General features: G+C 57.6%; 2 protein-coding genes across 14 annotated transcripts in view; one reads left to right on the plus strand and one right to left on the minus strand.

Moving 5' to 3' along the window:
- The window catches only part of SHANK3 (SH3 and multiple ankyrin repeat domains 3), a 60355-nt gene that overhangs the window by 14632 nt on the left and 17866 nt on the right, over window positions 1–27857 (minus strand). For 4 of the 5 annotated variants that reach the window (XM_033233377.1, XM_033233376.1, XM_033233374.1 and 1 more), the window contains exons 11-21: window positions 27182–27455; window positions 24219–24412; window positions 23141–23254; window positions 18015–18090; window positions 17676–17758; window positions 17062–17186; window positions 16827–16959; window positions 15775–15855; window positions 7010–7033; window positions 3320–3450; window positions 2657–2741 (exon numbers count right to left, since the gene is read on the minus strand). In XM_033233377.1, coding sequence (XP_033089268.1) covers window positions 2657–2741; window positions 3320–3450; window positions 7010–7033; window positions 15775–15855; window positions 16827–16959; window positions 17062–17186; window positions 17676–17758; window positions 18015–18090; window positions 23141–23254; window positions 24219–24412; window positions 27182–27455 — 1320 coding nt within the window. The remainder of the gene's footprint in view (window positions 1–2656; window positions 2742–3319; window positions 3451–7009; window positions 7034–15774; window positions 15856–16826; window positions 16960–17061; window positions 17187–17675; window positions 17759–18014; window positions 18091–23140; window positions 23255–24218; window positions 24413–27181; window positions 27456–27857) is intronic. The other variant, XM_033233375.1, reaches the window with a different exon arrangement.
- On the plus strand, window positions 8250–10649 carry LOC117096244 (cysteine-rich PAK1 inhibitor-like). 9 transcript variants are annotated; one of them, XM_033233387.1, is made up of 5 exons: window positions 8250–8703; window positions 9030–9253; window positions 9960–10125; window positions 10179–10213; window positions 10370–10644. In XM_033233387.1, the coding sequence occupies exons 1-5, from the start codon at window positions 8277–8279 to the stop codon at window positions 10619–10621; spliced, it is 1104 nt and encodes a 367-aa protein (XP_033089278.1). In that variant the 5' UTR covers window positions 8250–8276; the 3' UTR covers window positions 10622–10644. The 9 variants fall into 9 exon arrangements, with proteins under 9 accessions (XP_033089278.1, XP_033089279.1, XP_033089271.1 ...); XM_033233388.1 differs by having other exon boundaries at window positions 9960–10213; window positions 10370–10567; XM_033233384.1 differs by having other exon boundaries at window positions 8279–9253; window positions 10370–10649.

The following is a 27857-nucleotide window of genomic DNA, read 5'->3' on the forward strand; positions in this document are numbered from 1 at the left end:
AACACCCACAAGCCTATGTGTTAGATGGAGCGACGCAGAACGAGCACACCTTGAGGATGTAGAAGGCGGGAGTGACGTGCAAAGATGAAATAAGGGGAAATTTAATGCTAATAGCATGCCAAGTTCTGACTTAGGGTAAAGAAAAGTCACTTGCCTCAGCATGGAGTGGGGAATCTGTTCTGATACCATCTGGGGTGGGGGTGGGACCCCTTGGGGACAAAGGCAGACCCTCTTTGTCTGCCTAGATAATAGCAGAGAGACTAACACTGGCAGCTGCTGAGCACTCCCAGCATGCCACGCAGTCCTAGCCTGTGAATGCCGCCTACCAGGCGAGCCTCAGAGTGGTCCTTGGAGGTGGAATCGGTGGTCTCCATGTTTATGGATCAAAATCCTGATGTTTCAAGGGTTGCATTGTGTGCCCAGGACAACAGAGCCAGGGCATGGGGCAGGGGACTGGGGAGTCTGACAACCCAACCAACGTGCATGTTGGCAGCTGAGGCCCAGCAGGCCAAGGGGAGCCAAAAAGGAGCACCTGTCAACCCATTCATCAACCGAGCCCAAGAGGGTGCCTGAGGGACCAGGGCAGAACTGGCAGTCCTAGGAGAGTGGCTCAAGGCCTGCAGGGCAGGTGCATGGACCTAGACCTGCAGGGTCAGGCCCAGGAAGCAAGAGTCAGAAGACCCAGGTCAAGGGAGGCAGAGACAAATGTTTCCAGATGAAGCAAGAGAGCACTGGGGCCGATCTCCAGGGCCCCGAGGCAATGAGGAGCACACAGAGGATAAAGCTGGACAGATATGGAGTGATAGCAGCAGCTCTGTGAAAAGCCTCATTTGGCCAGAGGGATGGACTAGAGGGCAGAGCCAGGGCAGGCAGTCATGAGAACAAAGCCATGGCCCAGCTGCAAGGCGATGAGACCTGTGCGGGGCAGGGCCGTGAGGCCACCCACCCAGACAGGTCAGGTGAGGCAGAGGGTAAGAGAGAAACCATGGAAGACACTCAGGGCTCAGGCCAGGGAGAGCAGAAGAGAGCGTTTCTCAGCTCCAAAGTAGCTGCAGCCTCACCAGCCTTCTTCCCCACAATCCCACCTACAGAAATAACTCTCGGCAGTCTCTGAGGGACCAGTCCACACACCCATATGCCTTTTCCACACTGCTCTGTCAGTTCGCCCCATTATCCCCCAGAAACTCCCATTTATCTTGCACATCTTAGCTCAAAAGTACCCCCACCCCAACACACGCAGCCTTCTGTGACACCCAGGTGGGCCGGGAGCTCCCCAGTGGGCTCCATTGGTCCGTGAGCCCAGACACCCACCATGTGCCCGCTGAGTTCTCTGCACACATCACATTCCCCAACCAAGCCCCAGACTTGGCCCAGGATCGGCCTTGTGTGAACACAAATTGGCAGGGTGCTGGGGCAGGTGAGGAATCAGAGTTTGGGCAGCTGTGTGATCTTGCGCAGGTCATTTACCCTCCTTGCTTCAGTTTTCTCATCTGTACAATGGAGGTACTAGTGGCCTCAACCTCAATATGGTTATTCTAAGTATTAAACACTCAGTGTCCAGCCCGTAGTAAGTGCTGAGAGGTTTACTCCTATGTGTAACAGATGCGGGGGTGTGCTGGGGTTTGTATGGACAACAGACGGTCAAGTGGGCAGGTGTGTGGGTGGACAGATGCACAGGTGGGCAGGGGACAGGAGAGTGGATGCCTAGAGGGATGCACAGTGGGCAGGGCTTGTCATCTGGGTCAGGAAAGGAGACAGTGAGTGTGGGGTGTGATGGTGGCTGGGGAGTGGTGAGGCACAGAGGGGAAGGAGGCTGAAGACATAGCCTTGAAAAGGTCCCATATTTGGGAGGCTGGAGCGGCAGGGTCGAAACAGGTGCCACCTGAGAAAGGAGGGGAAAACCAGGAAGTGTTGTCCTCAAACTCTGGGGAGGAGCGTTTCATGGAAGAAGGAGCAAAGAAACCGCATGCCAGCTGAGGTCAGCAGGAGTGCTGGCCATGTGTCCATGGGGAGGAAGGCCCTGGAGGCCACCGGTGACCCTGGTGGGAGCAGTTTCAATTTGGGTATGGAGAGAGCAAGTCTGCTGCAGGCTGAGGAACAGGTGAGGGATGGGAGATAGACGGCAAGCAGAGGTGACTTTTTGGGGAAACTGGCTGTGAAGAGGGGGAGAGAGAGCAATACATGGAGGAGTAGGGGAGAGGCAAGTTCAGGGGAAGGGGAGTTTTAGGGTCAAAAACTTCACATGCACTTGGGCTGCAGAGAAGCAATGACGATGGAGGCCACTGAGCTGGGGAGGGGTGAGGCTGCCCATGGGAAGGATGAGAGGCGATGGGGAGGTGGGGGTGCCCAGTGGACAGTGGCAGCTGGGGACAGGGGTAAGGCTACCCATGGGAGGGATGAAGCGATCGGGGGATGCCCACTGGACTGGGAGTGTCAGCTGCCCGGGGGGAATCTCTGGGTTGGGGAAGGCCTAATCCCCACACGTCCATCAACATATGAGATCCTTCAGCTGGGGCCAGGAAGAGGCAGGACTCAGAGGGAAACTGAAAACCCCAGTTACCAGCAGGGAGAGACAGGGTCCTTCCAACCCAAATCCACCCTGCCAGCTCCAGCCCCATTCCTCCCAACCCCATGCAGCCCCACAGCCCAGCCATACCTACAGACTTGGTCCGTGGAATCCCCTTCCGCAAGGAGCCTGGCAGCTTCTCTGGGCCTGGGAGGCCCTGGCGTTCAAACAATGACTGTGGGGGTCAGGGAGGGGAATATGGAGGTTCCAGGGCACTGGGGGCCCCCAGTCCTCCTCCTAAGCCAGAAGTGATACCCCATTGCTCTCACTCCAGTGGCAACAGTGCCTGTGGGTGCCTGGACCCAGGAATCATGTCTGGGCTCTGCCCTCAGGGAGCAGGGGATGTAGCCCATTGGAGCCTGGGCTGTGTGGGCAGTGCAGATGGTGGTACAGTGTAGATGGTGTTGGGCAGGGTGGGTGCAGACCCTGGCTGAGGGTAGGTGAGGAGCCCAGAAGGCGCCGGGTCGGCAAGTGGGCAGGGAACAGAGACATGCTTCGCCGAGTTCTCAGCAGAGCTGGGGTACCTTGGTGGTCTCAGGCGTGAGCCAGGGACTGCCTGAAGGCAGAAGCACCAAAAGCCACAAAACCGAAACCAGCAGGTGCTGAGCTGTGGTCATTTAGGGGGCAGAGACAGCCCCAAGAGTCTCTGAGAGAGGCTATAGGGTGCACACACCCCTCTGGAGGGGGTGGCCCAGGACAGACTGACCCCCATGCCTGCCCATCCCAGTGCTCCCAGGCGCCCGTGGCCCTTACACTGATCTCGGCAGGTGTGATCCTCCGACTGGTGGGCCTCTGTTTGACGGTGGCAGCTCTGGAGTCTGCGTCTGCGATGTCTGGCCTCAGCGTTGGCTCTGCAGCGGCTGCCAGCATCTCGTCCAGCTTCTCTGCACAGCAAGGAGGCTCCATCTCAGCTCCTGGGCCACCTGCTGCTGCACTGCCACGTCCTCCCCAGCCCGGCCACCCGTGATGCTGACAGAGGCCACTACTCCCCTCCCTCCTCAAGCTTCCACCCCAGGCCCCCAAGACAAGGCCCTCACCCCAGAACTGAGACCCCACCCCAGGCAGCCTCTCTATCCTCAAGGAGACTCCAGGTGACCCCGTGGACCCCACTTAAGGAAAGGCCACTCTGACCATGAGGGAGAAGACCAGGGCAGGTGACAGACAGATAACTCAGAGACCACAGTCTCCCTGGATTTCCCTCCATTTCCCTTCGTCCTGTCACTGTTCTCACCACATACAGGCCACTCTTGGCTCTCCGCACTGCACTGGAAGGGAAGCTGTTTACAGTGGGTCACAGCCCTAGGACAGACCCTGATACACAAGCAGGTTTCCACAAACGATCACAGTGACTTGGAAACTCTGTTAAACTAATACGTATATCTAAGGACCATCAGAGCTCTGGTTGGATGGCTCCCCCAGGACATCAGTAGCTCTTGCCCCCTGTGGGTCCACTGAGGACCAGTGCATGGGGCATGCAGCAAGGGCTGGGGCAGCACCCATGTCCACCTGGCTGCTGCACCAGCCGTCATTCAGCAGCCACACTGCACCCCACCCATCACTCAGGCTCCACCCAACCCCAGGCCCTTCTCCACTCTTTGGGGCTGTGCCAACCCTAGAGGGACCCTGTCTGGCCACTCTTGTCTTGGCCCTTTGTTGGAGAATTTCAATGGTCAGCCTGGACACCTCCTACTCCTTCCAGCTCCAATCTGCAGCTGTTCACAGCACCTGCTGGTTCTACCTCTGCAATCTGCTTAGCATTGCTGGAAAAAGGAAGTAACTCCCCAAGACTGTCCTGTACCCAACCCAGACCAGACCCACCCTGTACACTATGTCCTGAGTTAAGCTCTTTGTGACCTCTGTGTCCTCATCTGATAAAACAGGCATAAAAACAGCGCTAGCTTCATGTGTCTCTAGAGAGAATTAGCACAGAAGAAAGGCTTAACAACTGTGCTGGCACTAGGCACAATTCAGCACAATTCATGTCTGGGTGGCTCATCTCCCCAGACAGCTTGTGGGTCTGCAGAAGAAAGCAAATACTGTTCTCTGTGTTCCATCAGTGCCCAGCCTGTGCTCTGAACAATGCAAGAGTTTACAGGCAAAATAGGCTCCAACTGCAGATATCTGGGCCTGTGCACGGCTCCCAGTGCCACCAGGTGACAGAGGCCCAGGTACAGACCAGGGGTTGCTGGTTTGAGGGGACTTCTCATTTGCTTTTATCATGAAGTAAATGATTTATTTTTGGGAGCTGAAGTCACCATCGCCACCATTTGTTAAGTTCTTGGTGATTTCTAGAGTATGCGGGACTTCATGCAAACCACTCCTCTCATCCCACAACTACACGAGGATTTTATCATCACCTTTATCCAACCCAGGAGCAAACTGAAGCTCAGAGAGAGAAATTGCCCCAGATCACTGACTAGGAAGTAAGAGATGAGACTTAAGCACCATACTCCCCAGAAACTGCAGAAGTAAAGACATGAATGGAGAGAAAACTCCGTGAGGCACACACGGCTCAGCATCACGGGTGACACTTTGCCACCTGAGCCACGGGCTAGGAGAGGCTGTCTCTCTAGGTCCGAAAGACCCATCCCGGAGACCTGCAGCGGGATGCACATAACGTTTAGTGAGGCAGCTGCTTCTGGTCATCGGGTGATGGTGCTGGAGCCAGGTGAGAAGTGTTTTCAAAAGGGAAAAAATTAATCAAGAATTCTGCAAATTACAAACTGATGAGGTTGACATAACTCTCCCCCCAATATTAGAGAATATATTCTTTTTTTTTTTTTTTTTTTGAGACGGAGTCTTGCTCTGTCGCCCGGGCTGGACGGCAGTGGCCGGATCTCAGCTCACTGCAAGCTCCGCCTCCCGGGTTCACGCCATTCTCCTGCCTCAGCCTCCCGAGTAGCTGGGACTACAGGCGCCCGCCACCTCGCCTGGCTCGTTTTTTGTATTTTTAGTAGAGACGAGGTTTCACCGTGTTAGCCAGGATGGTCTTGATCTCCTGACCTCGTGATCCGCCCGTCTCAGCCTCCCAAAGTGCTGGGATTACAGGCTTGAGCCACCACGCCCGGCCTAGAGAATATATTCTTAAATAAATTATTTTAAATAATTAAGGGAAATGAAGCCCATCAGGAACCAAGTGGACCCGCTCACTCCCAGGGCCCTCTGGGTGCATGGCAGGGCACAGCTGGGTTTGCAGCTATTTGATCAATAGGGCCCCAGCCTACAGGATGATCAATTAGCCATCACTTCTTCCACAACTGGAGCAGCACCTGGGCTGCAACATGGCACCCTGGGAGCCCCACTAACGAGCTGGAGGGCGGAGCCAGAAGATTCCAGAAATAGCTTGTGTGTCTGCCCCAAAGGCGTGCAGAAAAGGTCACTGGAGGAGACCTTGTCACCTGTTTTTAATACCTGAGAAGACACTGGGGAAGCCCTTCACCTGGGCTGGGGCAAGAGGCAGCAAGGGGGCCGCAAGAGGGCTGGGCCAAGGGCCTGGCAGATGTGTCCTCACCCAGGGAAAGCCCCGTGGGTCCAGAGAGAGGAAGGGATGGGCGTCAGGTACACGGATATGGAACAAATATACAGGCCTGGGTGGAGAAAGCCACCTCAAGCCTCTGTCTGGGCCCTGATTCCCATCCACCCGAGAGGCAGAGGAGGCTGCCAGAAGCTGGGTCCCAGGACCTCACCAGACAGTGGACCTCAGTACCCAGGCCCAGGTGACTGTCCCCACCTGAATGCTCTCTTCCCTGCAGCCAGGCTGAACATACAGGACATACAGGGAGCAGCCCCAAAGGGTAGAGGGAGGACTGAACGGGGGTTCAGGAGGGTAGTCAACAGCCTGGGGGGCTGTTGGCCAGGGTAGCTCCAAGCTCCTTCCCCAGTGCTGTGGGACTCAGACCCCTGTTCTGAAGGGGCCATCAGCTCTGGGCTTGGCCCTACAACCAACCAGCACGGGAATACGTCCCACAACCCAGGCACAGGCCCCGAGAGGACCAGCAGAAAGAAGCAATGTAGACTGGGGCCGCGCACACCAACATGGCCCAGTCTCCCTGCTCCCTAGAGCTCCCCCTCTGGGACCCCAGAGCCCTTTCCTTTCTGCTCTCTGGGCCATGGCGCATGCAGTGGCCTCCATGGAACTCTCCCAACTCCTCCCCACGGGCTGCCTCCATCAGGCCATCTGCACAGCTCACAGGCCCCAGGCTCACCTGAGCCCCCACGGCCATCACAGTCCCAGAGGGTCACACCCCTGGGAACTCCCCATTCCATCCTTGCAGGTCCTTCTCTCATGCCCCTACCAGATCCCCAGGGAGAAGGCAAACAGGAGGCTGCAGACCAGGCTACTGGGCCACCCTGACTTGCGCTGGAACCTCCTCACACACCAGCACTCCCCCAGACAGGGGTCAGGCAAAGCCAAGGCCCTCGGGACACAGGCAGATGACTCACCCCCTTTTCTTCTCCGAATGGAGGCTTGGAATCAAGAAACAGAGTAAAGGGAGTAAGAGGCAGGCTCGGCACCCAGGCCCCATTATCCACGCTCATTTCCCCACCCCATCCCTGTCACCACCACCTCCCCCAACAACCATGACCTCCCAGATCTGCCCCCAGCCTACACCTCTTTATCAGAACATGAAGAGCAAATCTGCCCAAATGTGGAATCCGTTGGTACATGCCTCGAAATCCAAGGAGGAAACAACCACAAGCAGGGGCCACACGCATGCAGGTGCACACAGCACACGTCTGCTCACCCACGCACAGACGTGTGCCACACACGTGCAGGTGCACACAGCGCACGTCTGCTCACCCACGCACAGACGTGTGCCACACGCATGCAGGTGCACACAGCGCACGTCTGCTCACCCACGCAGACGTGTGCCACACGCATGCAGGTGCACACAGCGCACGTCTGCTCACCCGCGCACAGACGTGTGCCACACGCGTGCAGGTGCGCACAGCGCACGTCTGCTCACCCGCGCACAGACGTGTGCCACACGCGTGCAGGTGCGCACAGCGCACGTCTGCTCACCCGCGCACAGACGTGTGCCACACACGTGCAGGTGCACACAGCGCACGTCTGCTCACCCGCGCACAGACGTGTGCCACACGCGTGCAGGTGCACACAGCGCATGTCTGCTCACCCACACAATGTGTGCCACACGCATGCAGGTGCACACAGCGCATGTCTGCTAACCCACACAATGTGTGCCACACGCATGCAGGTGCACACAGGGCATGTCTGCTCACCCACACAATGTGTGCCACACGTGTGCAGGTGCACACAGCGCATGTCTGCTCACCCACACAATGTGTGCCACACGCATGCAAGTGCACACAGCGCATGTCTGCTCACCCACGCACAGACGTGTGCCACACGCATGCAGGTGCACACAGTGCATGTCTGCTCACCCACACAATGTGTGCCACACGTGTGCAGGTGCACACAGCGCATGTCTGCTCACCCACACAACGTGTGCCACACGCATGCAGGTGCACACAGGGCATGTCTGCTCACCCACACAATGTGTGCCACACGTGTGCAGTGCACACAGCGCATGTCTGCTCCCCCACACAATGTGTGCCACACGCATGCAGTGCACACAGCGCATGTCTGCTCCCCCACGCACAGACGTGTGCCACACGCGTGCAGGTGCACACAGTGCATGTCTGCTCACCCACACAATGTGTGCCACACGTGTGCAGGTGCACACAGCGCATGTCTGCTCACCCACACAATGTGTGCCACACGCATGCAGGTGCACACAGGGCATGTCTGCTCACCCACGCACAGACGTGTGCCACACGTGTGCAGGTGCACACAGCGCATGTCTGCTCACCCACACAATGTGTGCCACACGCATGCAGGTGCACACAGGGCATGTCTGCTCACCCACGCACAGACGTGTGCCACACGTGTGCAGGTGCACACAGCGCATGTCCACACACCCACGTACAGACGTGTACCACATGCATGCAGGTATACACAGCGCATGTCTGCTCACCCACACACCGATGTGTGCCACACGCATGCAGGTGCACACGGCATATCCGCTCACCCACGCACAGATGTGTACCACACGCATGCAGGTGCACACAGCACATGTCCGCACACCCACGCACAGACGTGTGCCACACGCATGCAGGTGCACACAGGGCGTATCCACTCACCCATGCACAGACTTGTGTGCCACACGCATGCAGATGTACACAGCACGTGTCCGCACACCCACAGACGTGTGCCACACGCATGCAGATGCACACAGCGCGTCTGCTCACCCACGCACAGACGTGTGCCACACACGTGCAGGTGCACACAGCACGTGTATGCTCACCCACGCAGACGTGTCACACGCATGCAGATGCACACAGCACGTGTCCTCTCACCCACGCACAGACGTGCCACACGCGTGCAGGTGCACATAGCACTTGTCCACACACCCACACACAGACGTGTACCACAGGCATGCAGGTGTACACAGCGTATGTCCGCTCACCCACACACAGATGTGTGCCACATGCATGCAGGTGCACACAGGGCGTATCCGCTCACCCATGCACAGACGTGTACCACACGCATGCAGGTGCACACAGCACATGTCCACACACCCACACAGACATGTGTGCCACATGCATGCAGGTGCACACAGCACGTGTCCACTCACCCATGCACAGACGTGTGCTACACGCATGCAGGTGCACACAGCCTGTGTCCACACACCCACGCACAGACATGTGTGCCACACACATGCAGGTGCAGTGTATGTCCACTCACCCACGCAAGACGTGTGCCACATGCATGCAGGTGTACATAGCATGTGTCGCTCACCCAGGCAGACGTGTACCACATGCATGCAGGTGCACACAGCACATGTCCGCACACCCACGCACAGACGTGTGCCACATGCATGCAGGTGCACACAGCGCGTGTCCACTCACCCGTGCACAAATGTGTGCCACACGCGTGCAGGTGCACACAGCGTGTCCGCACACCCACGCACAGACGTGTGCTACACACATGCAGGTGCACATAGCGCGTGTCTGCACACCCACACACAGACATGTGTGCCACACACATGCAGGTGCACACAGCGTATGTCCACTCACCCACGCACAGATGTGTGCCACATGCATGCGGTGCACATAGCATGTATCCGCTCACCCACGCACAGACGTGTGTGCCACACGCATGCAGGTGCACACGGCGTATCCGCTCACCCACGCACAAACATGTGCCACACGCATGCAGATGCACACAGCGCGTGTCCGCTCACCCACGCAGACGTGTGCCACACGCATGCTGGTGCACACAGCGTGTGTCCACACACCCACGCACAGGCATGTGTGCCACACGCATGCAGTTGCACATAGCACGTCCGCTCACCCACGCACATGCATGCAGGTGCACACAGCATGTGTCCACTCACCCATGCACAGACGTGTGCTACACGCATGCAGGTGCACACAGCACATGTCCGCTCACCCACACAGACGTGTGGCACACGCATGCTGGTGCACACAGCGTGTCCACACACCCACGCACAGGCATGTGTGCCACACGCATGCAGGTGCACACAGCACGGTCCGCTCACCCACACAGACGTGTGGCACACGCATGCAGATGCACACAGCACGTGTCTGCTCACCCACGCACGTGTCTGCTCACCCACGCACAGGCATGTGTGCCACACGCATGCAGGTGCACATAGCACATGTCTGCTCACCCACGCACGTGTCTGCTCACCCACGCACAGGCATGTGTGCCACACGCATGCAGGTGCACATAGCACATGTCTGCTCACCCACGCACAGGCATGCAGGTGCACACAGGGTGTCCACACACCCACGCACAGGCATGTGTGCCACACGCATGCAAGTGCACACAGCGTATGTCCACTCACCCACGCACAGACACGCAAACACACAGAGATATGCACAACTCCATCATGCTTGGCTCAGTCAAAGGTTTGTTCAGAAAAAAGGCAACACCCCATAGAAAAGAAGTTCAGGTGTCGCGGAAAACCAAGGTGGCCACCTGTGTGTTCTGTTCAAAGTCGGTCTTAAAATAAAAGGCAAGGCAAATGTGTTTGGCAAAGAAACCTTTTCCAGGACAAGGCCACTCACACAGACGCTGGGTGTGGCACCTACCCTGATGTTTTCATCACAAAAGAAAAAAAAAGGGGCCCAGACATTACAGGGAGTCCAGATTTCTCCTGGGAACATGAATGCACAAGAAGGGCTTGGACCTGCCAGGGCCTTCCCTGGCCTGGGTCTCCACTGACCTGTGGCCCCAGCACATTCCTGGTACAAGCTGAGTGGACATGCATGTGGTGACCATGAGGAGTCCCCAGTGCTGAGGGGAGGAGGGGTGCTCTGCCCTCTCCTCTCTCTCACCACCTGTCTCAGGAGGGTCCCCACCCAGCCCCTTCCTCTCACTCCCATCTCTGCAACCCTTCATTTTCCAGGCACCAGCCTTTGCTCACCCCATTCCCCCAGAGAACACCCCTTCCCTCCCCTTCCCCCAACAGGGCCATGCCTCTCCCACATCCTCTGAGCAGCAAGCAGCCACCTGGACAGGAGCCTCCGCCTTGCACCTGCTTTCTCTGACACCTCAGTTTTCTTTTTAGGTGTTCAGGCACCTTCTTGATAGACTATGAATCCTAAAGGGCTCTAATAGCTCTTGACAGTGTGAGGCAGTTCTGATGTGTTCTTGCCAGCAATGACCAACAGGCCTCATTTCTATCTTCTGAAAGCAAAAACACTGGGTTGTGGGATGGTTCCTTTGGTACCTGGGGAAACCCTGAGGCTGGCATGGCTTCCTCAAATCAGGTATTTCCACAGGGGACTTCCAGAAGCCCTGCTGGCTTCCCAGGACAGCCGTCTTCTGGGGACAGGGTGGCTTCCTGAGCTCCAGAAATGTGGGTAGAGGCTCTGTGCTAAGCTGTCCCTTCATCCTCCCCCAGACTCTGCTCAGGAAAAAGCCTGGAAAATTATGGTGGCCTGAAGCTGTGAGCAACTCTTCTGGAAGACCAGGGTCTGTAGAATGACTCCAGCAACCTGTCCTGAGGCTTGTTGCAGAAGAGGGAACACCCAGCCCAGAGGAGAGGGGAAGGAGTTTCTTCCATCCACCAGTTTCTTCAGGTAGAAAAGCCCAGAGGGCAAAGCGCAGTTCTCTCATTTTCACAGGGCAGAGTCCCTGGGTCCCAGGATTATAGATCTCAGGCTGCCCAAAAGCCTCGTGGTGCCGAATAGAAGAGTTCCTTCTGGACATGCAGTTGATCGTGGCTATGTGACAGCCTCTGGCAGAAGAATCCTGGGACCCAGCTGCCTACCGGTGTTTATTGATCAGTTTGGATCTTCAATTGACAGGTCAGCTCCCCGTGACTGACCTTGGACCCTTATGACCCTAGGGCCAGAAGTCTGCTAGCCTCTCTGCCTCACTCCTGAATGAGTAGGATTAGCGGGGTATAGAATTCTAGGTGGAAAAGAATTTTGCCTCCACACTTTGAAGCTCTTCTTCCATCATCTACTGTCATCTGCTATTGCTGTTGAGAAGTCTGTTGTCAGCTGAACCACTGCTCCCGTCTAAGACATCCAGCGGCCAGTCTCTCTCTCTCTCATCATTTTTTGTTTTGTTTTGTTTTGAGACAGCGTCTCGCTCTGTCACCCAGGCTGGAGTGCACTGGCACGATCTCGGCTCACTGCAACGTCCACCTCCCAGACTTAAGCAATCCTCCCACCTCAGCCTTCTGAGTAGCTGGGACCACAGGAACACACCACCATGCCAGGATAATTTTTGTATTTTTAGTAGAGATAGGGTTTCGCCATGTTGCCCAGGCTGGTCTCAAACTCTTGGACTCAAGTGATCCACCTGTCTTGGCCTCCTAAAGTGCTGGGAGTACAGGCATGAGCCACCCCACCCAGCCTCTCTCACTGTTTTAAAGATTTCTGCTTGTTCACTGCATTCTACAGTTTTACTATGAAAGATGTGGATACAGATTTGTTTTTATTTCCTTGCTGAGACTTATATTTCTTTTTTTTTTTTTTTTTTTTTTTTTTTTTTTTTTTTGAGACGGAGTCTTGCTCTGCCACCCAGGCTGGAGTGCAGTGGCCGGATCTCAGCTCACTGCAAGCTCCGCCTCCCGGGTTTACGCCATTCTCCTGCCTCAGCCTCCCAAGTAGCTGGGACTACAGGCGCCCGCCTCGTCGCCCGGCTAGGTTTTTTTTTGTATTTTTAAGTAGAGACAGGGTTTCACCATATTAGCCAGGATGGTCTTGATCTCCTGACCTCGTGATCCGCCCGTCTCGGCCTCCAAAGTGCTGGGATTACAGGCTTGAGCCACCGCGCCCGGCCGAGACTTATATTTCTTTAAACTGAAGACTCATGTCTTTGTTCAACTTGGGAAATTCTTTTTTTTTTTTTTTTTTTTTTTTTTTGAGACGGGGTCTCGCTCTGTCACCCAGGCTGGAGTGCAGTGGCCAGATCTCAGCTCACTGCAAGCTCTGCCTCCCCGGTTCACGCCATTCTCCTGCCTCAGCCTCCCGAGTAGCTGGGACTACAGGCGCCGCCACCTCGCCCGGCTAGTTTTTTGTATTTTTAGTAGAGACGGGGTTTCACCGTGTTAGCCAGGATGGTCTCGATCTCCTGACCTTGTGATCCACCCGTCTCGGCCTCCCAAAGTGCTGGGATTACAGGCTTGAGCCACCGCGCCCAGCCAACTTTGGGAAATTCTTAAGCCATCTCATCTCCAAATATTGCCTTCAGGCCTTGCATTAGGTAGATGCTGGGATTTTCCCAATAGTCCCACTGAATTATCTATGTGATACGTGTCTCCTAACTGCTCTTTGATACTTTGTATCTCCTTATAGTTCGGTGCTACATTCTGGGTAACCTCAGATTTATCTTCTAACCTGCTGTTTCTTTCTTCACCTGGGTCTAGTGTACTGTTTATCCCAGCTGTGGCTTTCTTTTTTATCTCAGTGACTATACTTTTTGTTTCAGTAACAGTTCTTTAAGGATCCTTCTGGCCAGGCACAGTGGCTCACGCCTGTAATCCCAGCACTTTGGGAGGCTGAGGTGGGTGAATCACAAGGTCAGGAGTTCAAGACCAGCCTGGTCAATATGGTGAAACACCATCTCTACTAAAAATACAAAAAATTAGCTGGGTGTGGTGGTGGGCACTTCTAATCCCAGCTACTCTGGAGGCTGAGGCAAGAGAATCACTTGAACCCAGGAGGCGGAGGTTGCAGTGAGCCGAGATCGCGCCACTGCATTCCAGCCTGGGCAACAGAACGAGACTCAGTTTCAAAAAAAAAGAATCATTCTGTTCTAAAATGTGCTTATTCTTTTTTTGCTTATTTGTTCTGTCCTGTTCTCTCACTAGTCCAGTTAGTTCTTTTAATCTTTTTGACAATTTACTTTATTTTAATGTTTTTCATATTATTCTCTGATTTCTAGTTCTTTCGACGCTAATTCCAGTTGTTGGGCTTGGCTTTTAACTTTCCCACTTCTCACAGGTCCAGCCACGTCTCCCAGCCTTGTGGGGGCCTCAGGACCCCAACTCCTTGCCCTTGGGTACTAGATAATGAGCTACGGAAGCCCCTGGCTTTGGTTTCTCTCCTTTTCATTTTGAATTATCTATATGAGGTTTTTTGTTTTTTTCTTTTGGTTTTATTTTATTTGGAATTGCTATGGTGAAAATTCTGACCATGTCAGTCCAATGCATGTTGGTAGCTGTTCTCCACACTGAACTAAACTGCAGTTAAGACCATCTGCTCAGCCTGTGGCCAGGATAGGGTCAGGGCTCAGTTCATGAGTAAGGTCAGGGATTATTCTGGGGGCCAGGAAAAGGGATCCTTCTATGGCTAGGGTAGAACCAAGACTGAAGCCAGGGATGGGGCTCAGCCTAGAACCAGAATGAGGTCCATTCCTGTGGCCAGGACTTAAGGGTTCAGTTTAGGACCAGAGTTGGGGTTCTTTCTATGACCAGAGGCAAAGTAAAGTCTGGGAACAGAACTGGGCTTAGACCACAGGAAGAAAAGAGCCTCATGCCTATAATCCCAGCACTTTGGGAGGCCAAGGCGGGCAGATTACCTGAGGTCAGGAGTTCGAGACCAGCCTGGCCAAAATGGTGAAACCCTGTTTCTACTAAAAATACAAAAAAAAAAAAAAAAAAATTAGCCGGGCGTGGTGGCAGGCACCTGTAATCCCAGCTACTCGGGAGGCTGAGGCAAGAGAATCACTTGAACCCGAGAGGTGGAGGTTGCAGTGAGCTGAGAATGCGCCATTGCACTCCAGCCTGGGCAACAAGAGTGAAACTCTGTCTCAAACAAAAAAAAAAAAAAAAAAAGAAAGAGCCTGTCAACTGTCACGTATACTGGGACATGCCCATGACGAGGCTGTTGATGGCCACATGTACAGCACATACCCACAGTGAGGACAACGGTCACACGTACTGGGACATGCCCGTGAAGAGGCTACTGATGGTCACATGTCAGGACATGATCAAATATATCTGGACATGCCCATGACAAGGTTGTTAATGGACACATATATAAGACCTGCCCATGAAGAAGCTGCTGATGGTCAACCACAGCTTGTGCCCAAAACGTGCCCCATCGAAGCCCAGCACACTCCTGCTCCCCCCCTGCCACACTCGAGGTCCTGCCCCATCGTCCAACAGTGTGCCTGTGGCCTGTGGGGTCAGCAGGACCACCTGGCCAATGAGGGCACAGACACCAAGAGGGTAAAATAAACACAAAGCTGACACAGCCAGTGCCTGGCAGAGCCAGAGTGGACCCCGGTCACCTGACTACTGCTCTTTCTTCACTTGGATGAAATGCAGGAGTAGTAAAGTCAAAGTGGAGATGTGGAAAACCAGAGGCAGTACACACACACAAACATGCACACACATGCAAACGTACTGGTGGGCCAGGCCCTGCTCCCGTCATCTGTCCCGGACACCCCACTGTCCATCCCCAGCCCCTCACATCTCACCCCTTCCACATGCCATCCCCCTCCTCACCCTACAAGCGCCAAATGTCCCCATCACGCCAGCACCCACCCATTCACCTCTGACCTGCTCCTACATCCACCTGTCCTTCCTCCCCTCTGGCTTGACTCCCTGGCCTCCCATACTACCTGTGCCTTCCGGCCCTGTCTGCCCATCATGGACTGTCCACCTGCATCCACCTCCACGGCCACCCCCGCCACTCACCGAGTTCCTCAAGCTCAGCTGTCATGGACTTGGAGCGCAGGGTCAGTGTGGTGCTGGGGGCCCTCTTGGGGGGCGGTGGGGCTGCAAAGAAGAGGGAGGCCTTGGACCTCCTGTCCAGCAGCAGGCGGCGCGGTGTGGCCAGGTGCAGGTGCCACTTGCGCTCCACTGCCTGGATCTCCTCGTACTCCCGCGAGGATGAGTCGCACTGTGCCAGGATCTTGTTCAGGCTACGGCTGGACGCAAACTTCTTCATGGCGCAAGGAGCTCAGGGAGTGGGGGGGGGCCCGGGCGATCAGGGCCTCAGGGGCCCTGGGAACCCCCAGAGCCAGGGCCTCAGGAGACAATCAAGGGTGCTGGTGGGGGTCACGGTGCCAGCTGGCTCTGGCCTGAACACCCACCCTGCAGGCTCCGAGGGCTAAGCGAGGGGGCACCAGAGCCATGAGGTGGGGGCTGGGAGGGGTCTCCTTGCGGGCGGGGCTCCTGCTGCTCCAGAGCTCCCCCCAGGCCCGGGTGGTCACTGCCCCTTGTGGGGCCAGGGTGTGGTCAGCCAAGCCACGGGCCTGGGCTGGGCCTGGCCGGCAAAGCCTCCTGGGCCCAGGCTGTGCCGCGTCGTCGCGGGGAGAAGACGCTTTTCCTCTTCCCTCAGGTGCCGCCTCCCCCTTCCCTCCGACAATAAGCAGCGCGGCAGCGTCAACCTCACAGTTGCTATGGCAACCCCGGCCTCCAGGCAGCTGCTGGCGGTGTAGGGAAGGAGGGCTCTGCCGTGCCAGGGGCTGGGGGAACGCCGGGAAGGAGGGGGCAGGGATCTGAGGAGGCACAGCCTGAGGTCAGGGGTCAGGGGTCAAAGGCCTCAGGCCAGGGGACAGGACTGGCAGTCTAACACCAGGGATTGGGAGGGGCCCCAGCCCACACATGTGGGTGGTTCATCAAGGTTCAGGAATCTGATGTCAGCAGTTGGGGGTCAGGGATGGGAAGAGGAATGTGGGCCTGAAGTCAAAGGGCTAAGGTCAGGGGAAAGTGTGGGCACAGAGGCCTGAAGTGTGACCCCTCACCTCTGCGCCGAGCCCCGTCTTCTTCTGGCTTCCTTGTCACAGACACAACCTTCATGACGAGGCGGTTACCACCCTGGCGGATCAGAGCCACCACCTGCTTGTGTCCGACCTTCACCACGTTCACCCCGTTCACCTGGGACAGACAGGCAGCTGGGTGGGGACGCCCCCAGGCACGTCCGCCACAGGGTTCAGGGGTCAGCATCCCACTGGGCAGGGCCGGCCAGGACGGCCTCACCTCGATGAGGAAGTCTCCCGTGCGAAGCCCAGCCCTCCAGGCCACGCCCTCCACGTCCACGGACTCAAGGTACTGCAGTGCCGGGAAGGCTGGCGTGGGCGTGAACTCCTCGATGGGGGTCTCTGCTGCGGGGGGCAATTAGGAAGGCGCTTCACCAGTGAGGTTCAGGTGGGGGCGGCTGCCACACAGCAACCTCCGAGTGGCTCAGCACAGAGAAGAGATGACTGCAGGGGGCAGTGAGGCGGGGCTGGGGAGGGCCACGGGGAGCCACAGCGCAGGGACTAGCCGGTCCAGGGATCTTAGACATGACCCTCTGCGAAACCCCCTTCGCCCACGCCAGAAAGGCCCCCACTCAGTCGGACTCTAGAGCAAAGACAGTGGAAAACAACGAAGGGAAGGAACTGCCGCCTGGGCCGGGACACTGCAAACCACGACGGTCCGACCGCAGCAGAGGAGCAAGGAAAGCCGGGACCAAAAGTGGGGAGGCGCAGGGGCAAGGCAGGGAGGGAGTGTGGGGTAGAGCAGAGTGGGGGGCAGAAGCAAGAAGCTGAAGACATTCCCGAGCAGTGTGCAGCCCCTGCCTGCCTGACACCCTGGCACCCACTCCCCATTACCTTTGGCTCCCCGGAGCACAAAACCAAAACCCTCATGGTCCCGTTTCTGCAGGACAGCCACTTTGTCATCAATGACATAATCGCTGAAGAAGGAAAGCAGGGAGGAGTGAGGTAAGTCCTGCCTCGAGGTTGGCCAGCCAGCCACAGTCCACCCTGCAGTCACCCCGGGACTGACGGGCCAGGGAGCAGAAGAGAGGCCGGCCGGGTCCCTTCCCTCACCCTCCTCTGACCTCTTCATACCTGGCCTCCTGGACCAGCTCCTGGCCTCCCTCTATACTGCAGGTCCTGCCCCACGTCCCATATATGCATGCTCCCGCCAGCCAGTGTCCCTGCGTGTACCTGTGTGACGTGAGGCTGTCGTAGGAGCCCACTGTGTAGTGGCGGAAAAGCCGCTTCGTCCGGTCCTCTCGTGTCTCTGAAGGGAGTATCAAGAGCTGATGGACAGTTGTGGCCTCCAGCTGGCCTGCCTCAACTGCCCTCACCTATGCTGGTCACCAGTCTCTGCCCACACACACCCCCTTGGCCTGGTTGTGTCCAGATGGAAGTAGGGGGCCCCAAATCCTAGAGTCCTGGGTCCAGAGGTAAGAAGGCTGAGGGGATGATATAGGGAATTCTGACCTCTGTGGGTCAGGGTTCAAGAGGGGGCAGCAGCTCATCTCTTTCCTAAGTAGCTGCTGAACACAGGAGTCCAGACAAGGCCAGAGCCATCCACAGAACATCGGTGAGCCCCAAGGCTGCGAGCAAAGAGGGGGGTGTGCATATACGTGTGTGTGACCCGTGGTCATGTGTGGATGCTGTGCTCATGCACGTGTCTCTGTATGAGCTCACTGTGTGCAAGTGCTGTGCTCATGTGTCTGCGTGACCTGCCGTCATGGGCACGTGTGAGGTGTGTTCATACATGTGTGTACATCTGTATCTGCATGACCCACACTCGTGTACAAATGCCGTGCTATATGCCTACATGCACTGGCATGGAAGCAGCATTTTTCCAGCATTCTGTCTTCACCAACTTCTTCACAACAGCTCCTTGATGCTCAACCTCATGGGGTTCCTTGCTTCAGACTGTCTCTGAGTGGAGCAGAGGATCCAGGTGTTGGGGCTGGGTCCCCTGCCCTGACCTCAATGCATCCCACAGAGCTTGGTCCCCAACTGTCCTCTTAATCTCAAAGTCCCACATGGCCAGCACCAAGCTAGCCAGCTGTCTGACCACCACTCCACCCTCACTGACCAGAAGGTTCCAGCCACACCTCCAGCCATGACCTCTCTGCTCCGACGGGATCCTCCAGCTGCCTGTAAGCCCCACCCGCCAGCCTTCCCAGCCCCGCAGCTCCTCTCTCCAGGACCACAAAGGCCCCGCAGGCAGCAGCACCACTGCCTCGCTTTCATCCCTCAGCACCTTCCTTGTTTCCTCTCTTGGTAGCGTTTCTCAAGATCCATGTTTTCCTTCAGCAAGTATATACTGAGCTCCTACTGTGTACCAGCTCTGCAAATACAGCAGAGAAGAGAACAAAGTCTCTGCACTCGTGGGGTTTATCATCTGTTCAGGGAGACAGGATAAACAGGATAAAGACATAGCATGTGAATACTGGCAAGTGCTCAGGAGACCAGAGAGCAGATCAGGGAGGGCAGAGGAAGGCACACAAAGGCCTCACCCCCACGGGAGGGCTGAGTAGAGGCCGGGGATGGGAAGCAGCCTGTGCCTATGTGGGCAAAGGGCTTCCCAGGAGCGGGGGTGGTCGGGGGAAGCCCACGGCAGGCATCAGCCTGCAGCATTTGAGGGAGTTCAGAGCCTGTGCAGCTGGAGCACAGGGAGCGAGAGAGTGTGGCAGGAAATGAGATCAGAAAGAGAACCTGCAGCTTTCGATGACCTGTTTCCCCCACTAATTGTGAGCTCCTTGAGGGTAAGGACCACATGTTCTTTATCTCTGTGATCCTAGCGCCCAGCACAGCACCTGGTGTGTGGTAGGCATTCTGCATGCTCACTAGGAGAGTAATGGGTGGACAGGTGCATATGAGATAGATGGACAGAAGGGTGGATCGAAAGGCACTGGACCAGTGGATGGAGGGCGGGAAGGGGAGGGCAATGGGCGGATAGGTCAAAGAGCAGACAGATACATGGGTAGATGGATGGATGGACTGGGTGGGTAGACAGGTAGGTGGAGAGGTAGATGGATGAATGGATGGATGGAGGAAGGGAGGGGTGGTGAATTGGGTTGGCTGGTGAGTCGACGGATAAGAAGATGATGGTGGGATGGGTGGGTGAGTCAAAGGACAGACGGCTGTAAACATAGGTGGAGCAGTGGCCGGATGGAAAGAGGAAAGGGCACCTATTCCTATCAGAAGACACAGATATCAAAAAAGTATTGGGCTGGATTCCAGGTCCCAGCTACTAACTTGTGTGACTGTCAGTAAGTCAACAGTCCCCTCTAAGCCTGCCCATATAGAATACAAAAATTCCAACTTGGAGGAGCCCCTTGGTTCTAATGACCTATTATCTTATCCTGGCATTCCCCAACCACACCTGCACCCCTCATCCTGCCAAACCTAAGGCTAGCTCAGGCCAAGCCTCATCACCGCTCAGGTGGGGCATCAGACCCCTCCTTTCCCCCATCACACCCTTCTCTATGTCGACAGAGCCACATAAGTGTCATGGTGCTGCCTGCTAAAAAACCCCCCAAACTTGCACTTGACCAGCCTCCTGTTTTCAGATGTTGTCAACCAAACAAATTGTGTATATTACATAACACAAATTCATTTTTCCAGCTTTGTTAATAAGACACATAACAGCCAGCTGCAGAGAAAATGCCCAACACAGCCATCCCCCACTACCCACCCAAGTGCTGACCTTACTGCAAAGAAAGGGAAGGAGGGAGGGGAGGGAAGGCACAGGGCCCTGCTCATGCTGGGCTTCCAGAACACACCTGACCTCACCTCTCCATTCCCTCCCTCACAGCTCCACCCTCTGCCTGCCAGGAGGTGCTGTGGGAGACTGCTCTCTGCTCTGTAAGTGACCAGGACTCGTCTCCCGATCCCACAGCAGGCACAGGCCCTGGGCACCAGCCCCTGCATGCACAGGGACTGTGTCCCCTCCCTGACCTTTAAGTCCTTTTCTGTCCCCACTCCAGTCCCAGAAATGGATTTTTTTGGGGGGGTGGGGGGAGTGAATCTGGGCCTGCTGGAAGCAGGTTCCTGTTCCTGGGCTGCACTCTGGCCTCTGGCAGAAGTCGGCCCCGGGATCCCAGAGCAGAGGCTCTGCGCAGCGTGGTCAGCCGGGCCTGCAGCCGAGGTCAGAGGGGACTGTCACTGCTCCCACTCCCTGCCCTTCACAGGCACCCTCCGCAGGTTCCTCTTCTGCTGCCCACTCATGAAATACTCTCGTCTACCCCGGGACCTCTGACACTCACTCCCTGGGTCACACACACCACGGCTGCTGCCTGGAGCCCAGACCCGAACCCCACATTGGCTGCTCTGCGAGCCCACATTGGCCCACTCCTCTCCACAGCTCTGCTCTGCCCATCCCGGGCTTTGATCCTACACAATCTGCACAATCAGACGCTGCTGCTGGGTTCCGTCCGCCATGATGCCACGCTGTCCCTTGACTCCATGGCCACCTGACCACCCTCGTGGTCCCCACGCCAGCCTTGCCCGTCACCCATGCAGATGTTTCACTCACGTAGAACTTGCTACCTATGTTGCAAACAAGACTTTGCCCCTCAGGGCTGTATGATCCCCTACAAATGGAATAACAACAAGTGGCCCCACCTCTCGGGACTGCTGGGATAAGTCAACGACTTCTACATGTAGAAGTGCTAAAACTGTGCCAGGCACTCAGAGCAGACCTTGCTGACACATACAGCTGTAGAACACACACCAGCCCTGCACACACGGCTGTCCCCTCAGCCCCATCCACTGACCACCTAGAGGACTCAGCTCAGACAGTGCCTCTGCTTTGAGGCCCTCTCTGACTCCTTCAGGTCAACCCAGGGAGCTCCCACGCTCACACGGCCCCCGTTACAGCCACTGCTCCCACAAGGCTTCCAGCTGAGCCTCCGTGATCCCGGCTCCCAGCACAGGGCCCAGCACATGACAAACACGTAAAAAACATTTGCTGCTCTCCAATTCTGACTCCAGCCTAAACCTCCCTCCCTCTCCGTCAGCTTCAGACTTAGGTCCAAATGCCCCTCACTCTACACAGTCCTCAAACCAGAACCTTCCTCATCACCACGTGGGGGAGCTCAAGACCCGCTCCGCCACAGGTGTGGATCCCCCCCACCTCTCCTTCCCCTCCCCTCTCCCATACTGTCTGAACCAGGGCCCAAATCTCTGAAACCATTTCCCATCTGGACCCTGTCCTATCCACCCTCCATGGGCTGAGAATAGGGGGCCAAGTCCCTTCCACACTCTAAGCCACCAGGAGAGCCGTCAGAGCAAGGCAGGACAAGGACAAGGAAGGAGGAAAGGGCGCCTGCTCAGGAAAGGGTCAGTGGCCAAGCTCCTGCCTCCCTGGGCCTCTCCTGGGCTCAGCACAGGGCAGGGGTCCAGGCCATACAGGGGTGGAGTCGCTGGGAAACTCTCATCCCAAAGATGGGGACACAGTAACCCCAGGCCTGAGCCCTTCACATGCAGAGAGAGGGTGCATGCACCCTTGATCCAGACATACCACCGATGACCCCCAGTGACTGTCACTCAGGAGAGGTTTGCTTGGCCCACCAGCTCTCCAGGACAGAAGCACATGCATGGATCTGGAGGCCTCCTGGGACCCCTGAGGATTCCTCACAAGGGCACCCCCAAGATATGCACCCAGCTCCAGCCCAGGGGCCGCCAAAGGACCAGATGGTCAGCAGGGCTGGACAGCGGCCACACACCAACCCCAGAAGCTGCAGCCTTCACCTTTACATCCTCCCTGCAGGCTGAGGACCAGCCCACCTTCACCTGCTGCCCTCAGACTATCCCTGCCCCAGGGCACTCACCAGGGCACCTCCAGGCCCAACTGGCCTCATTTCCTCTTGGCTGCTCTGGGCCTCCCTGCTCTGCCCACTTGGACAATCTGTCCACTTTGGAAAAACGCCTCTTTTCTCACACTGACCTCCTTACATGTCTGCCAGCTACGCAGGAATCATGCGTTCCCCACACCTGGTGTTTCTGAAGGACTGTGCTGATGGGGTGCGAGCCACTGGGAGTCAGTGTGGGATCACGCAGACAGAGGCCCCGTCACGCATGTCCTATGTGTCTCCACTGCACGTGAAGTGTCAGGTTACATACACGCATGTTCCCAAATATATGCAGAGTGTGTACACACGTGTCTGTGTCATGTACACAAGTTTGCGTCTACTTTGAGTGTTTGAGTTTACCTCTAGTCTTTTCTCTGTGAATATCCACGTGGATTTAGCACCAAGAGAGACCAAAGGGAAACTGGAAGGGGTGGTCCCCTTGGGAGCTGCCCAGGGGGCCGTGGGGTCACTCACCAGGCCGTGGGTCATGCTGCCTCATCTGCACCTCCTCCACGCAGTCGGCCGGGAACCAGCCCGTGCGGCCTTTCACGGTTCCCTCCCAGAAACCGCCCTCCCCAATGCTGAGCACTGGAGGAAGAAGCCAGACAGGCCATCAGTGGGGAGCAGAGCTGGGCACCCACCCTACTTCAGGAGCAGGTTCTGCCCACTCACCCCATGCCCTTTCCCTCCTTCCCTTCCCACTTTCTCCCGGCTTTTTCCCTGGGAAGATTTTAGGATCCACACAGAAGAGAGAAAGGAACAGATGGGCTCGTCACAGGGTGGGCATGTGGGGGACAGAGAGACACACAGATGGACATACTCGGGGAGGGGTGCAGGCAGGGGCAGGGGCCACACTCCTGCTGCTGCCTCACCCCCAGCTGACCACGCTCCCCAGCCCCTTCAACCGACCCCCATCCTGGCTCTGTCACCCACCCAGGGGTCACTGCCAAGAGCTCGGGGTCATCGTGCTGTGGCCAGTGGGTGAGGCCACGTGATGCACCAGCTGGGCTGTTTCCACCTCAGCCGGCCCTGAGGCTAGGACCCCAGCGGTGACCCCGAGACCCCCATAATGAGAGGGATTTGTCATGGCACGCAATTCCCCCAGAACACAGGAAGCCCCAGTGACAGAAGCCTGCATAACACAAACACCCACATGACGGTCACAGACACCCCACGACGGCAAGGGTCCCCCACATCGCAGGGGCCTCCAATGGATAAGCTGCAGAAGTGCCACGGGAACCCCGCAATGCAAGGAAGCTCTGTAATGGGACAGGGTCCTTCAGGCAGAGACCCCGGGGGACACAGAAACGCCTATGGCGAGAGAGGAGTCTCCGTGGTGACACAGGGAGCCCGGAACGACAGAGCACCGGAGGGACCCGCACGGCAGGAACCTTTCCCAGGCAGAGCCCTTCACTGTGACACCAGGGATCCCACAAGGGCCCAGGGCCGCCCCGGCGGAGGAGACCCCAGAGCCATCGCGCCGGCCCGGCCCGCACCGCGCGCGGCGCCGCCCCCTCCCCGCGCCGGGCCCGCCCCCCCGCGCGCCCCTCACCCTTCACGGCCTCGCCGCGGTGCAGCGGGATCTCGCCTTCACCCTGCGGGCTGTGCGCCTTCACGGCGATGAACTTGCGGCCGGGGACGGCGCTGTAAAGTTTCCGCTTCGGGCCCCGGGGCGGCGGTGCGGGGGGCGCGGGGGGCGCGGGGCCGGGGCCGGGCGCGGGGCCGGGTCCGCCGGGCCCGCTCGGGCTGTAAACGAACACGTAGGTGACGGACGCGATGCCGGGGGGCAGCGGGCACGCGAAGCCGGCGCCCGGGGCCTCCATGGCGCGCGGCCCGGCCCCGCCGCCGGCCTCACCGCAGCCGCCGCCGCAGCGCCCGCCGCCCGCCACCCGCCGCCCGCCTGCCCGCCGGGGGCCCGGCCCGGGGCCGCTCCATGGGCCGCGCCGCCGCGCCCGGCCCGCTCCCGCCAGCGCAAGAGCCGCGCCCGCTCAGGGCTCCGGGACCGCGGGGCTGCGCTCCTGGGCGCGCCAGGCTCGCTCCATGCCGCGGCCGCCCCGCGCCCCGCCTCCTCCGTGGCCGGGCTCCTCCCTCTGCGGGCGGCGGTGGCGGCCCTCGCGCCCTCCCTCCCGCCCTCCCCTCGCCGCCGACCCCTGGCAGGGGGAGTTCGGACGCGGACGCGGGACGGTGGTCAGGGCAGCCTAGTGGGAGCGGGGGATGAAACGGGGGCTTCGGGCACCAGCAAAGCCGCCTGGAGCCGGTGAACGGGAGGGAGCGGCACCCCCGCCACCCCCCGGGTCCGGGGTCCGGATCGCTGGGCGCCCAGTCCCCCTCTAGGCCTGTGTCCCCTCGTCCTGGACACCGGCCCCTGCCCACGCCCACTGCGTGATGCCCACTTTCCGCAGACCACTCCCCGACTGGGGCAGAGTCTGAGCTCTCGCTTCTCCACTGTGGCTCTGCTCAGAAGCCTGCACTGGCTCCCTAGTACCCAGGCAGGCCAGAGCCACATGCTCTTCCAAGAGCCAGGCTCCCTGGGGCTTGGGAATTTGCTACGCTCTAGTCACACAGGGGCACCTTTCCTTCCCCTCCTGTGGGCTGTCCATTACGCTGTTGCCAACACCTGAACTACTCTAAAATCCTGACCCCTGGGCCAGCTGTTAAGTGACCGGCTCTCAGCCCAAACTCGCCCCGCCCTGCCCTGTGTGATACTGGGGCGGCTGCTGGGGGTCGGGGCACGGCTCCGGCACAGCCGACAGAGGGCGCTGCGGAGCCGCCGCCGCCTGAGACCCGCGCAGCGCAGGGCCCAGCCTCGCCTCCCGGAGAGGTGACCACCCTCCTAGGGGCACCGAACTTCCTCAGCCCCTCCCGAGAGCTGCAGACCTCGTCCACTCACCAGGGCAGCCCCATACGGGGATCACTGCCCATCTAACTGCTGCTTAGCCCGGGCCTCAGCTGTCAACCTCCTGAGACCCACACCTCTGACACGCCAGGCACCTAATAACTGTTTGCGAGAAAGGAATTCTGCCGTCCCCACGGAGCAGGTGAGCTGCAGCCCCTCACACAGCAGGTCTTAGTTTTGTGTCTGCTGAAAGGATGAATGAACACACACAAAAAATGAATGCAGGGAGGAGCCTGTGGCAACATGTGGCCTCCAACTTAGGAGCTGCCGCTCTGCCGGATGGAAACATCCGGAATGCAGAATGTGTTCCTTTAGCCACTGGGCCGCACCGCCCTTAGAAAACCCGCGGGTCTATAAAAAAGCTTCAGGGGAGAATTGAGATTTGTGGCAGTCCAGCCAGCCTTGCAAGTCCAACAAGTCCGGGCAGAGAGACAGACACGGAGACATCGCTGAGACCAGGCTGCAGAGCAGAGGCAGCAGCACAGGAAGGGGCGCCTTCCATAGGCCCTGCTGCACCCTGAGCCCTCTGCTGAACACTCAGGCTTAGAAAGTTGGGGATTGGGTCTACCTGGGGCCCAATGAAGCCGATCCCTAGCTCTCTGACCCTGGACCCATCACAGGCCCCACCTGGGTACCAGGACACTCATCTGTAACATGGCAATAATAGAGCATGAACATGTACGTCGTCAAGGTTAAGCGAGCTAGTATACCCATGCCATTCAGCCCAACAGCGGGCATGGACTGACGGAACTGTAAAGGCCGGCGGCCATCCTGACAACAACATACTGTTTATGTAACTCTTTCACTCAACAATGTCTGCCAAACACCCTCCTCAGTGCCTGGCTCTGATGAAACTAGGAAACGAGAAAGACAGTGTCTGCCTTCAAGGCATAGGGAGGGCAGGTGCTTTCACCGGTAGTTGCTAGGCTCTGCCAGGTGATCCCTCACCTGCCCAGGGCATTCTGGAAGGCTTCCCAAAGACAATGACTTGGGTAGGATTATTCCCACTTACTGATGAGAAGCCCAGGCACAAAGTGGCTATCTGAGAGCCAGTGCCCACCTCAGCACCCAATGCACAGCCCATAGAGGCCAGTGGGCTCCAGTCCAGGCATCCCTGCCTCAGGGACCCAGGCCTCAGGGTGAGGGTAAAGAGCAGAAGCCACAGAGTCCTGCAGATGCACCAGGGCTGGGAGAAACCCTGACTATGCCCTGGAGGCAGGGCGGGGCTTCCCTGTAGATTTTGAGCCCTCGGGAGCGGCAACTCCATCCCTGACCCCTCTACCACAGGTCACCAGCCCTGACTCTTCCCAGCCATGTTTGACACTACAGTGTGTTTTCTAAATCAGAGGTGGGAACATACCCTCTCCACCTAACACTCCCTCAGCTGCCCACTGTCCTCTTGGCAAGCCCAGCTCCAACCGCAAACCAGGGTGAATGTGCCTGTCCCCACCTCCAGAGATACCTTCTTCCCTTCCCCAACCAGGAAGCCCTAAGCCCATCACTACACAGGTGCTAGGCACCACCAGGCCTCTCTCTGCCTCCCAGTGCTGGCTCCTCCTGGCTCAGGTGCCAGCACCCCACCCTCCCCACACCTCCAGGGCCTCCCAGCCCCCTCCTACCTGATCTTGCTCTGGCTGCCCCTGCCTGCTAAGGGGCCACTGATGTTGCTCTCCTGGTCGGCATCCCGGTCACGATCTTTCTCCTCTTGCAGTCGCTGGAGCAGCAGCTGGTGGGGGAGGCTTCTCAGCGAGGGTCCAGGAGAAGCTGCTGGCTGTGCCTCCCCCTTCAGGTTGATATCGCTGGCTGAGCGCTGCAGAGGCCGAGGGGATGCCAAGCCACTGGGGCCAGCCAGTCGCCGCCGCTTTGCATAGCTGGGGGTTTCCCTGAATGGTACTGGGGTAAGGGGGCATAGGTAAGACTCTGAAAAGCCAGCTGGGTGACCAACTTCTCCAGTTTGCCCAGGCTTTCCAGATGTTAAAACTAAATCCTGTGTTCCAGGAACTGCCTTGGTTCCAGGCAAACCAAAAGAGTTGGCCACCCTACAAATGAAGCTAGCATTAAAGGGCCACATCCCAGTCAAACTGCCTCTCACCCTAGCTTCAGAGTTGTAGAAGCCTGCTTCTCCTCTCAGCCGAATGAGGCCTTGAGGATGCTCAGATATGCTCTAAGAACTGCATTTCACAAGCTTAGGAGAGACAAAACAGGCTACATGTGACAAATCTCACCAGACTACTGCCGAACAGGACCATTTGTAGTTAACTATAACCAGGGAAACTATAAAAGACATTCTAGACC

This window comes from Trachypithecus francoisi, unplaced genomic scaffold (assembly GCF_009764315.1).
Source record: "Trachypithecus francoisi isolate TF-2019V2 unplaced genomic scaffold, Tfra_2.0 Lachesis_group14, whole genome shotgun sequence".
Lineage (NCBI taxonomy): Eukaryota > Metazoa > Chordata > Mammalia > Primates > Cercopithecidae > Trachypithecus > Trachypithecus francoisi.

What these genes read in the sequence shown, in the direction of transcription:
- LOC117096244 (XM_033233379.1), top strand. Translation starts at nt 8,277, where the DNA reads ATGTCTGCTCACCCACACAATGTGTGCCACACGCATGCAGGTGCACAC. An exon ending in CGTGTGCCACACGTGTGCAG is followed by an intron (nt 8,373 to 8,481) that starts GTGCACACAGCG and finishes ACACGTGTGCAG; the next exon opens with GTGCACACAGCGCATGTCCA. An exon ending in CGTGTGCTACACGCATGCAG is followed by an intron (nt 9,254 to 9,959) that starts GTGCACACAGCC and finishes ACATGCATGCAG; the next exon opens with GTGCACACAGCATGTGTCCA.